The sequence below is a fragment of the Patella vulgata genome, chromosome 1, assembly GCF_932274485.2.
Source record: "Patella vulgata chromosome 1, xgPatVulg1.2, whole genome shotgun sequence".
Taxonomy (NCBI): Eukaryota; Metazoa; Mollusca; class Gastropoda; family Patellidae; genus Patella; species Patella vulgata.
Genome location: NC_065879.2, coordinates 68,756,695 through 68,769,395, shown reverse-complemented (window position 1 = coordinate 68,769,395; position 12,701 = coordinate 68,756,695). Strand labels below are relative to the sequence as shown.

At 32.8% G+C, this 12,701-nt stretch overlaps 2 protein-coding genes across 4 annotated transcripts; one reads left to right on the top strand and one right to left on the bottom strand.

The window, feature by feature from the left end:
* Window positions 1-148: 148 nt before the first annotated feature.
* On the bottom strand, window positions 149-4,872 carry LOC126822622 (lipid droplet-associated hydrolase). Of its 3 annotated transcripts, none has more exons than XM_050551607.2 (4): window positions 4,718-4,872; window positions 3,546-3,675; window positions 2,923-3,063; window positions 149-2,276 (listed from the first exon to the last, which is right to left on the bottom strand). In XM_050551607.2, the coding sequence occupies exons 2-4, from the start codon at window positions 3,670-3,672 to the stop codon at window positions 1,597-1,599; spliced, it is 948 nt and encodes a 315-aa protein (XP_050407564.1). In that variant the 5' UTR covers window positions 3,673-3,675; window positions 4,718-4,872; the 3' UTR covers window positions 149-1,596. The 3 variants fall into 3 exon arrangements, with proteins under 3 accessions (XP_050407564.1, XP_050407581.1, XP_050407572.1); XM_050551624.2 differs by having other exon boundaries at window positions 4,503-4,840; XM_050551615.2 differs by having other exon boundaries at window positions 4,733-4,838.
* A 173-nt stretch (window positions 4,873-5,045) lies between these two features.
* LOC126822687 (ubiquinol-cytochrome-c reductase complex assembly factor 1) lies at window positions 5,046-10,945 on the top strand. The gene is made up of 9 exons (XM_050551723.2): window positions 5,046-5,219; window positions 5,672-5,782; window positions 6,221-6,310; window positions 6,793-6,865; window positions 7,452-7,509; window positions 7,804-7,912; window positions 8,688-8,771; window positions 9,404-9,517; window positions 9,918-10,945. Exons 1-9 carry the CDS (start codon window positions 5,142-5,144, stop codon window positions 10,059-10,061), a joined length of 861 nt encoding a protein of 286 aa, XP_050407680.1. The 5' UTR covers window positions 5,046-5,141; the 3' UTR covers window positions 10,062-10,945.
* The last annotated feature ends 1,756 nt before the right edge of the window (window positions 10,946-12,701 follow it).

The following is a 12,701-nucleotide window of genomic DNA, read 5'->3' as shown; positions in this document are numbered from 1 at the left end:
TCAGATCCTGGGACTCTATTAAGATATCTGTATCACTTCTGTTTCTATTGACAACCAATCAGCATAATCTCAATTATGAGTAGGATCTACACCACCATTCAAGTCCCAATTCATTGTCCTATCTATTTTTATTTCAGAACATAACAAATCATAAATGATATATATTATTTATTAGACAGTTGACTAGAACTAGGCTTCTGAGTATACAAATCATGTTCTGCTTAGTTGTGGGTGACAGTTGTCATGCATGAGTCAGTGATTTCTCATTTTAACAGAACTCCTCACACCACTTGTCATTTATCTTTATTTATATCCAGGGTTAGCTGGATACTCATAATATCTCACAGTTGTGCCTTTTAGGTCACAAGTTGAATAATAGATTTAAATACATTAGCATTAGAAATAATTTAAACTAAAATTGATAATAAGTTCATATAAAATTGTCAAAAAAGTATTATCAAAAACTACAGGGTATAGTTATAAGTAGGCTTGCAACAAAAACAAGATTTAAACTATAATTAATAATAAATAAAGTTTGTTAAATAAAGGAGTATTATCAATTAATCTATAAATGCATATAGGCTATGTACTGGAAGATGTGCAACAAAAATAATACTGACAGGTACATAAAAATGTAATCTGATAACATAGAAAGTTAAATGGGGAGTATGAGCAAGAACTTATTCTTCAATTTTATTCTTGACACATTACTGTATATTGTGAAGAAAAATCACCAATTTCTAATACAGTGATATTTCCCACTTGTACACACTCATACAACATAACAACTAATTTAGGGTGTGTCATTTTACAGTTCCAGAAAATACATAATATTTATGGTGTGGTGTAGCACTAGGATTAGGATAAACAAAACAAGGCTGTTCTAATCACACTCCCCCTTTAAAATTAGTTTATTTTTATAAGATACAAAAATATGTTAAATTTAAATGAGCTTATTTTAAACTACAATATTGTGTCTAGTGTAAGGTTTCAACTGGTTACTCTATTACAACAAAATATTTTAATAATACAAAAAAGAATTAGTATAAACTAATTATTTAAAGTAAATCCATTACCCATATAAAAATAATTGAGATGAATAGATAATGTAATAAATTGGGTCGATTTGATGTGCTATTTTGATTAATGATGATGGATGCGCTTAAATTTTTGTTTTAAAGATCAAGCAGGCTCATTTACAAATTTGTAATTTTAATTCCATTCTTAGCTTGGAAGACAGATTGTCATCCCTCAAAAGAAATCAAAATATAACATGCAATAAAATGGACAATTTATTTTTGACCCAAATTAAAGAGATCCAATCATATTAAAAAGAGTACTTTTGATTGAAATTAGGATTAAATGCAGATATATAGACAGATAGATAGACTGTCACATTTCTTTGGAAGATACTAGAAAACAGTGACCTGCTCTTTATAAAAAAACAAAATGACTCAATCAAATCTCTTCCCAATACTTCCACACATTAAGAAAATTAACAAAAACATTATCAGAATCAGTTGAAAACTTTTTGCGAGATAAGCTATATGTATCTATAACAAAACTACACTTAATGTGTCTAGGGTCACTACCACTTTAATCTGCCTTGTGATGTAAATCTTTCTGAATCCATTCCCAAACAATTTTACTCATTTCTTGACTAGAGTTCAGTACAAATGCATGAGCGTAGTTTTTATCACAAAGACGAATATCTGCGTGGGGGAAATTCCTCTTCATTTCATAACAATATTCCTTAGGACACCAATGATCCTCTGCTCCGTAATAAAAACTTAACTTTGAAATATTGTTTCGGATTAGATCCTGATCCAAATCAGTAACCATGTCCATTTCATCACGTGCGAGATAAGTAATGTGATTTACACAAGCCGGATCAAACAAATTCATTGTCGCATTCAGCGCACATTCGGGGACTGTATTTCCTTTAAAAATCCTTAATATAATTCGATATTGCATCTGGGGACTGAGATAGGACACAGCCTTTACGAACCAAACACACACCCAGCGTAAATAATGCAGGAGGGGCGTAATGATTTGACCTCGAGGGGATAATGCCATTCGTTCGATTGTCGGAAACAATAAGAAACATCGTAAGACTTGATGTTTAGGGAGGTATTTCAACAATCGTAAAATCATGTAACATCCGATAGAGTGACCAATGAGAATAAGTTTTATATCTTCTGGTATACATTCTTGTATAAATGCAAGCTTATGTCTGATTTGCCCTAGTAAAGTACATTCTTCAGGTGGTTGTTTTACTGTAAACAAATTAAAATAAATTCATAGATGTAGTTCATACAAGGCAAAAATCAAAGCTAATAAGTGTGACAGGTGCATGTACTAGACAGGGTATTAAATTACTGTTCTGTGTTTCATTGAGATTATCTGTATTGTATTCATAAACTGTCTATTATTATTATGGTTATGTTTTTTAGTAATTGAAGGAGCATTATCATTCCCACCAAGAAACTACATATGATTAATTTGGAATAATAGCATAGATATACATATATATTTAGTATAAACCAAAGCAAATCAAAACATTAACTTTAAATAAATCGGCACTTTTATTTTTTTTTATCCTAATCAAATAGTAAGTGCAGAGGACAGCACGACACATAAACAATTACACAAGACACACCCCATGGCATAGACACAATGAATAACAAATGTATTATATCAGATCATGTGAATGGGTATTGGATGTGTCTGGTCATTCATTATACATGGACATAAACGGGCCCTGAACCCCTAAAGTAAACAACCACTTAGAAAAAATATTGCATTCTTGGATTTATCTTCTTGACATTGCACACTATACATGGAGTAAGTAAATGTTACCCACAGAAAAAGTCTTTCATGTACACCTAAAGGCAAGGTGTCAAATTCCACACCGAAACTTACCTAATTCAGTAAAACCGGTTCCATCATTACCAATAGAGACATGACCAGCGTAAGACATTCCCCATACAGGTATTTTATTGTTACTTCGGTGATACAGATGTCTCATAAATTCTTCATAATATTCTATAACTCCAGGATTACCTGAAATATTAAGAAAAAAGTTAGTCCATAATAATTAAATATATATGTACATTTATGAGATAGAAAGTGTAGTAGGACAGTACCACATACAACTAGAAACAAATACCAAGAAATATTGAATGACAATTTCACTTTCACTCTTAAACTACAAATTAATATGCCAATCTCTGTTTATCAAATTTTGTTACATTCTTAGAAATTAAGGCTGATTGAAATACCATTGTATAAATTATGCCTCCCAGAGAGAGAGTGAGAGATGCATATATATTATTATATTTGCAGTAATTACACTGCACACATGGGTTGAGGTGGGGATTGTAGGGGTAGGGGGAGGGGGGCTTTAGAAATGGGAGGACAGTAGACAAATCCATGATGATATAGCCTTCTCTGACACCATTATCCTTTTTCAAATAAAAGTATGGGTTTTAATCCATGACTTGACTAGAAAAAAGCCATGTACATAATTATTATGTACACATTACCTGGTATGACAAAGAAGAGGAATTTAGATTTAGATTTCAATTTTGGAATTTCTCCAAACTTTAAAACATGAGTAACACAACCAGTGACTGTGTGAAACTCAGACTTCATCTCATTCTCTTGTTCCATTTTCTACAAAACACAACATCAGATTTAGATAAAGAATGGAAATAAAATCATAACATTTTATCATTTTCTACAAAACACAACAAAAGCTTCTCGATAGCCCATATGGATGTCATCACTTTTGTTTACATTCTCCCTACTTTTTCCTGGTGTGTAAGTCTCGCAGTTTTCTGTCATTAGTCTCAAATGTTTTCACCCTATCAATTAGAAACAATTATGTTGCTACATGTACTTGGCACTACAGTTCTTCCATTCACAAGCCCCCACCTCATACATTTACCCTTCAACATTGCTTGATAGAAAGAAAACTACCAAATCTTAACTTCTAATAATGCTTTATTCCTTATCATATTTCAGATGCTGATATGTTATTTGTAATGATTTGGGTTAGTTATTCGGCTTTAAATTCTATTTCAGGTGAGACAGTATTACAATTGATGATTTCCCTTGTGTGAAATCCGATTAAAGAAGTGTTAAATTGAAGAAAAAACTAAATAAAAAAAACCCATCGATTTGAATAGATATTAATTAAAAAAAAAAAATTATTATTTAAACATACATGTACATTATGTAAGAGCTAAATCTGACTATTGCAGGTATTTCTTTTGGCCTGAAATGTTATTTAAATTATTAATTAGACATTAATTAACTTATGCAGACCATAGCCAACTCTCGATGCCATCGCTAGTCTGCGATATTTATCTAATCTCCCATAATATAATGCCCCTTTAAATTTAATTATAAACTGTATACTATATAAATTAATATAATATTAATTTTATAAATAATGATAAATAAAAAAACAATAAATTGAGTATGAGTGGTCTTCTAACCTTGGGATGAGTGGTCTCCTATCTTTGGGATGGGTTGTCTTCTATTGAGCCGAGTGGTCTTGGGATGAGTTAGTTGTCTTTGGGATGAGTTGTCATACATTCAAGGCAATGCATCACAACCCCGGGCAATATTTTCGAACTTATTTAGACAAAAAACAGCAGCTTTGCATATGATAATGTTTTGCGATTACTTATAATCGAGTAAATATACAAACCGTAATGAGACTGACCAACAATAAAACGCTTAGCTTGTCAATTTATCTGTTTATTTTTCACTACTATTAACAGTCCAAAAGTCATTTGTTTACATCGCTGACGACCTTGGCTTTGGTTTCCGTTTCCTGTGCGTCGCTTATATACAGAACAATTTAATAATAAATGTAATTTTCGGTTTAATTCGTTATGTCTGCTATATCTGAAAAATATTGGCAATGTCCTGAAACTGTTATTTTGTCGAAAGATACAAATGAAATTGAGATTTTTCTCATTTTAGACAGTGATCTTATATTTGATGCAGGAGGCCGAGCACCTGTAATGACTTCTTCACTAGAGAGTTTACAAATGGCTGAAATTATATAACTTTTTCATTTGGAACTTATTTATTATAAATTGTAGAAATATATAGAAAATTATTTGAAAATGAATGTGTTGGGATGGTCAAAGTTTTCTCTTAGAAGGCTAAATTTTGTTTGTTCAAATCTAAGTCAAAGAAGTTTGGTGAGCATGAATATTTTAACAAAATAACGTACCGTATATTAATAAATCAGTGCAAAAAGCCTATCGGCCTATAGTAATTAGTATGTTAAATGTATTATGTATGTAGTAAACTAGTATTAAACATACATTATGCAAGAGCTAAATCTACCTATTGCAGGCCTTTCTTTAGACCCTAAAAGTTATATAAGCTATTAATTAGACGTTTATTAAAATGAAAAGACCTATCAACTCTCAATGCCATCTTAATGTGTTTGATTTTCACTGGATTTGAATCCGATCTGCTGCTGAACACTCATTGATGATTAAATGCAAAAATGGATAATCAGGACTTGATTATTTGACTTGAAGAAACTTTAAGAAAATGCATTGCTGGATTGAACATGCATAAAACAATAGTATGCCTAATGATTTTATTTACCTATGTATGTATTGACAATTGTCCTTTATTTCAGCACACATTGAATCCAGTTTTACAAATTCAACCTCTGGAAGCCAGATTAAAACCTTCTAGTCAGTCATTGCTACAGTTTACTCCACTAGTCTGTTCTACATGTAGTACAAGGGTAAGATTGTTTAAGCAAATTGTCCGATCTTACACCAAATAGTGTTATTATCTCTACCACACATAAATCAAGACTCTCCACAATTTCTTCTACTTGGATTTGTCATTAAAGTTGGTTCCAGATAGTATTAAAGTTGGTTTTAAATCTCATTAACAGATTTTGTCTGATGTTTTAGTACAATTTTAGTTATGGAGTATTAAATTTTTGTTTCAACAGATTAAACTTGTTTACTTATTTTTAGTTTCATGTATGTCAACAGTAGAATACAAAATCAGTTTATATCTCAACACTGGCTTTATCTATACTTTATCTATAAAATTTTCAACAAAGACAGATTGTCATCCCATGAAACATTCAAAATTTAAAATCCAATGAAATGGACAAATTTATATTTGACCCAAAGCAAAGAGATCTAGTCTTTATTAATTTATTTTATAGTTTCTTCAGACCGCTTCAGCAGAAAACTCATCTATGTGGTCAAAGGTTAAAAATAAAATACTTGGCCCTGAGTTGACCATACCAAAAAGGGTAGGTAAAAGTGATACCATACTATAATACTAGAACTGCTCGCATCCGGTGAGGTATTATTATTTCGTTATAGAGAGAAATGTGATTTAACATCAGGGCCCTGTTTCACGAAATTTTAACTAAAGATAAAATCTAAATTTGAGTAGATACTTCAATTTTGATTGGCTAAGCTCTAAAATCAATCTAATATTATCCAATCAAATTACTAAAATTTGGATTTTATCTTAGTTAAAATTTCGTGAAACAGGCCCCAGATTAACACATTTTGGGACTGACATACACAGTGCACCCCAACTCCTTTTCACATAAAGCTTGTCATCGAAACCATCTAGCTCAATGACAGACCTTATATTCTAAAAGATATATATTAGACCACTCCTCCCCACATGGAAAAGGGCAATGATTGTAATCTACAATACAATGTATATACATTATATTACTAAAAAATTTTTATTTGATTATGTTGTTTTTTTCTTTTGTAGTCTTTGGCTTTAGCTGGATATAAAATGTATATATGTATAACAGATCAACTTGACCTAGAAGAATTTGTAAAAGGTAAACATGTTTAATGAATTAATATATATGTGGATATTATAAGAATGGCTATTTACTTTCATTAAATATCTGTATGTTCATGTTAGCACAAAATCTTATTTCACTCTACTTCTGACAGTAGCAATAGCATCAATGAGCTTTTGTCTCCAAAATTAGATTGATTTATGATACCTGTTCAGTCTTTCATTATTTGCCTATGTAACAGATAAATTTATGAATAAACGTTAAATATAGAACTTTTATTAATAACATTTTTGTCAATATTAATCAGACATTTACGTTGGTTTCTATTGATTTCACACCTCAATCTTTATATTGATAAGCTACCTTTTCAGCCCATTCTTGAAATGTTTCTGTACTTAGATCTGTGTAATTAACCAACTAAACAACAGTCTATACACTAAAATGATATAACCGAATTCTGTAGAAATACTTAATTTTAGAGCATTTATATTGACTGACAGATTATTTCTTTAGACTATTTATTAATTTCAATGTCAGTTTGTTAAATCTGGTAATCTTACCAAAGATCTAAATAATGGTTATGTTAAGTGTATTTAATAATAAATTGTTTATTTATTTACAGAAATAAATTTACCAGATACCTTTAATTCCTGGGTTATACTTCTAGATTTACATGTATGGTAAGTCTCTACTGCATAAGTTGTGGTATTCAAAATATTTTTGATGGTCAAGAATACTGTTGAAAGATTGTCCCTTATATAAAGTTGAATTGTTATTTTATGGTGAAATTGCTATTTTGGTTTATTGAAAGATATGTATGGTGAGATTGTTGCCTATTTTGTTATTAAAATTTTAGGATGTATATATTGGTATTGTTGTCTGCTGTTATTTTGGGATATGTATGGTGAGATTGTTGCCTGTGTTGTTATTTTAGAATATATATATTGATATTGTTGTCTGTGTTGTTATTTTAGGATATGTATGGTGAGATTATCCAACATGGGTGAAGAAGGTAAAATACTTCGTCAGAATTTGGTTCAAGCAATGTGGCAAGATATACAGAAAAGAGGAAAACAATTAGGGGTGAGAAATTTTGTTTGAGAAGCCCCAGAAAATAATGTTGACATTTTGTTTATTTGCCAATTAATGTGAATAAATGTAGTGCACTGAAAATTACACATCAAAGGAGATGGTCCAGCAATTTATATTTAATAACAATCGGTGAATTTCCTGGTTAGAATCAAAACACATTTAAAGCCCATATCTTCTTGTTATCTGCCAATTGTATTTGTAGGGAGCTACGGTGGCTAAGTGGGTAAGAAGCTAGCTCGCTAGCCTCGAGGTCGCTTGTTCGATCCCTGCATTGACCGCTTCCTATGCGTTTATGTACATTTCTTTATGTTAGTTTTCTGTTCGATTCCTGCATTGGCCGATAAGTTCATCAGGATATTCCATAGTGGTTTCCCCTTGCAGTGGTGCAGGACGGAGGGCCTGACAAGAACAGCTGCCTAGTTGTTCGGATGGGACGAAAAACCGAGGTCCCATGAATACATTGTCATGCACATAAAAGATCCCCTGGCAGCTGGAATTTGATATAAAAGTAGGCCATAGTGCTGTTGCCCGGGCAAAATTTCTCTCATAGCACACTGTATTGCGTGTATGTCCATCTTCATTAGTCAAGTCGGAGCAGTAGGACATTAAACCCCATTTCATTTCATTTTTTTGTTTTTGGAGGCAGACAATTTTTAATATAACAGTCTTTTCGATGAAGTGTAATTACCTCCCATCTATTCATTTTAGCCCATACAGTGTTGTTCTCAAAAAAAAAAGACATGTTTAAATATTTTGTGTTTTACAGAAAGAAGTACCAGGTGGAACACAAAGAAGAGCTTTACAACATTACAATGATATGTTACGTGCTTATTTATTTAATTTAGATGAGGTGAGCAAATTATCTTTATTATTAACTGAAATGAAATTGGGGTTGAACATCATACTTATCTGGGCCTAAACGACTAACAAAAACAAGCATCCCCCATGCAGTGTGCTATGAGAAAAATTTTCCCAGTACCACAGAGCCACACTTTACTTTTATATCGATTTCTAACTGTCACAGGATCTTTCATGTGCAACAATTTGAATATGCAGGACCTCCTCTATTCTTTGGGGGAGTTGGATGGCCGAATGGTTAACATGCGTGCGTTGTATCCCAGGCTGTACGTGACACAAGCGAATTTTGAAATGAAATTGAACCATAAATTAGTCCCAAAATGACCTAGTTTGTGTCAAGTGGACACCCCATTTCTCTTTCTATATTCTTTGGTCATCTGTGCAATAATTTTAACTGAAATGTACCTGTCTGTTTATAGCTTTTATGTGTATGTATTAGCTAACTTAGCATATCATACAAAGTGATCAAAATTTGACCTATAACGGCTAATCTTTTAAGTTTTAGTACATATAGTTAAGGCTCTTTCAGAGTTCAGACACTACTTCTATGGAATAACCTACCTTTTAATAAAAAACCTGCACTTTTATTCTCATTTTGTATCAAGAACTATATGTATATTACAGGGTTTACTGGGTGATGACAGAGTTTTAGCAGGATCAGTGTGGAGAACCGTGTTTGAGAAACAACAAGTTGATCCAGAAGTACTGGCACTAATGGTGCATTATATTAGAAAACAGGTAGGTTATAATTATCAATGATCATGAGATGACCTGTTTAATATCAAAATCTTTGGGCCTAGTGGGAGCTTCACATTTTACCTTTGGACATAATTCATAATAGATTATTATAAAAGTTGCTTTCTTGACCATGATTTTATGGTTTGGTTAGTACTGACAACATTGTTTATTGGAGATGCACTAGGGAACTTGAGAAACCCCTGTTAATTATTCCCAATAATTTATTCATTGGTTGTGGCCCTTGATCACTTTTTAGTGTTTAATAATTACTCTATAATACAAGAATCACAATGTAACAGCCTTGTCTGGTGAGATCATATGTTTCATTGCCTGGCAACCTAGCGGTTGATTTCAAATTCTTTTGTAATTTATGTATGTGTATCTTATTTTCTATTTACAGATTCACCATGTAGAAAAACAAGAAAGTAATTTAATCATGTCTCAAGGCTTGATAACATTTCTACCATTACACGGAGAAACAGAGAACAAAGATCTACGAACTAAACTCATTACAAAGTTATTTAATCAAAGAGTGATGTTATAGTAGTGATGAAAGTGATAGACATAAGTTTAACTTGTATTTTAACAGTAGAAGACAGAAAAAAGACAGAGGAGAAGTTCAAAACTTCATCCAACCTTATGACGATATTATGTTATAAAATGTTTTTGAATCAGTCCACCCAAGACAGTGGTTTAGAATGTTTTTGAATCGGCCCCCTCAAGACAGTGGTTTAGAAAGCTTGAGGCTCAATTATCAAGTGTTCTGCTGTTAGCATAGATTGTTTTGTCTTATTCCCCTGTGATGAAGATCTTGGATTTGAGTTGGTATCAGCTTACATCTATGTCAACAGATTAATTACCGAAACTACGTTGTAGCTTTTCTGGGGTTTTTTAAAGATGCATTATGTAAGGGCTAAGTATGCCTATTGCAGGGTTTTTTTTGGCCTCAAATGTTATTTAAATTATTAATTAGTCATTTATTAAAATGACAAGACCATAATCAACTCTCTAGACTATGGGAAGCTCTTTATCTGAATCTTACATAATATTTCTTTAATAACCATATGAATAATAAATTTAGCCCTTCTTTTTCTATTGTTGTAATAATGAAATCTTTTATTGGCCTGCATATTTTGTCCTAATCTTATGGACCAGGGGGCCAGTAAACATATTTTTTAAATCAAGAAAGCTGTTATGCATCAAAGGCCCGGTAAAAAAAATTCCTTATTTGAAGTATACAAAACTTGTTTCCAATTAGCAATTTAGACAGGTGGAATTAAAAAAAATAAGGTTAAATACCATTAGATACAAATGAGTCATCCTTGGTTGACAAGACCACAGAGCTGGGGGTGAAATCAATCGAAAGTAATGTAAATATTTGATGATTATAATAATATTTGGAGCAATATGAATTTAATGTGTATGGTCTGAATGTTTGTTTATATTTACCAGTAATGTTGATAACTATATCAATAGAGATAAAGTTGGGTGCTTGGTTTTTCATCCCATCCGAACGACTAGACAGCTGGCCTTGTCAGGTCCTCCGTTCTGCATCACTGACAAGGGGAAACCACGGCAACTGTATAAAATGGTTGGACAAACCAACTATTCTGGAACAATGATCAGAAAATTGGCACCCAACGAGTAGGGTGAAGCCAGCCAGATTCAGTCAATTTTAAGGAAACAGTCCAAGGTATAATTTCAACAAATAATTTATTAACAGGTGCTTGTTTGAAATATTTAATCTATTCGAAACTTAAAGCTTGAAGTGGGTATGCCGCTAGAGAAAGCAAAACGAAACCACTTGAATTGGCTTTTGTTGTGTTGTTACCCATATCTTCCAAAATATGTAATATTGGTATGCAACAGTATGATTATTTAGCAGGTGCACATATCATAATTTCTTGATGAGATTAATTTTATTGCATTCTGACTGCACACACTATCCAGGCGCAGATTTAAGGTAACACTCCCCCCGGCCCCATAATACCAAGTAAGAGCCCCCACCAGACAAAGAAAGCAGACCCAATCCCAAAAAATTAAAAGCTCAATATATTACATATGCGTCATCATTCTTCCACTCCTTTGTGATCTTATACTATCTCATCACTATCATATTCACAGCAACAGATTGTACAAATGTTCTGTCAACTCTCACAAAACAGGCAGATCTCGAGATTCTGACCCATTTGTGTTCCCCTCGTTCACAAGAATTTACTCCCAGCAATGACCTCAGTTGCCAGGAAATTGAATCAAAGTTTCAAAATTTTCTCAGGCGGAGATCCTGTATATACTTTACAATTCATACTATTGTCCTAATAGTACTGCTAAAAGTCTATAAAGGCGGGATCTTGCATAACGAGTGAGGTCCGTAACCACATGGTTGCATGTTCCAGAAGCACTATGAAGATCTTTGCCAATAAATGAAATCAAATGGGGTTTAGCGTTTATTTGACGTGATTTGACTTTATAGTTACAATGGGGACATTTAGTTTGGATTGATGTTAAATCTGTCGGTCCATCATTGGGATATAAACGTTTTAACGTAGTTTGGACTGTGATCTCGGAAAACGAGGCTGGTAGCTTAAATATAACCTCGGCAATAGAAATGAAATAAAATGAAATGGGTTTTAACGTCCTACTGTTCTGCTCCGAACTGGGCTAATGAAGACGGTCATACGCCGTACAGTGTGCTATGAGGGAAATATTGTCCGGACAGCGGCACTACGGCTTACTCTTATATCGAATTCAATCTGTCAAGGGGTCTTTTACGTGCACGCTAATGTTCACACGGGACCTCGGTTTTTCGTCCCATCCGCCCCGTGGTTTAAATACATTACTGTACCAAAGTTAGAAAGAATGTGTGTTATGTATATGTGAATCGGGAGTTATATTAAGTACGCATATCCTGTCTTGAGTACTACACGAGTAACTTTTACAGCGATCCCAGACCTGCTGAATAATTAATTAAGAAAGTACTAAAACTGCTCATTTTGAACGTGACGCTAGCTGCTTCGTTCGGTTTTATCAAATCGGATGAGTGTCATCGCATATGATATCAATTCGAGATTAATTACATGCTCATTTGAAATTAATAATTTACTCTTATATACCTCACCTTTACCTTCATAATGAAGTATGCATTTATCTATAAAGCTCGCCGTATATCCAATGAGTGTCACCA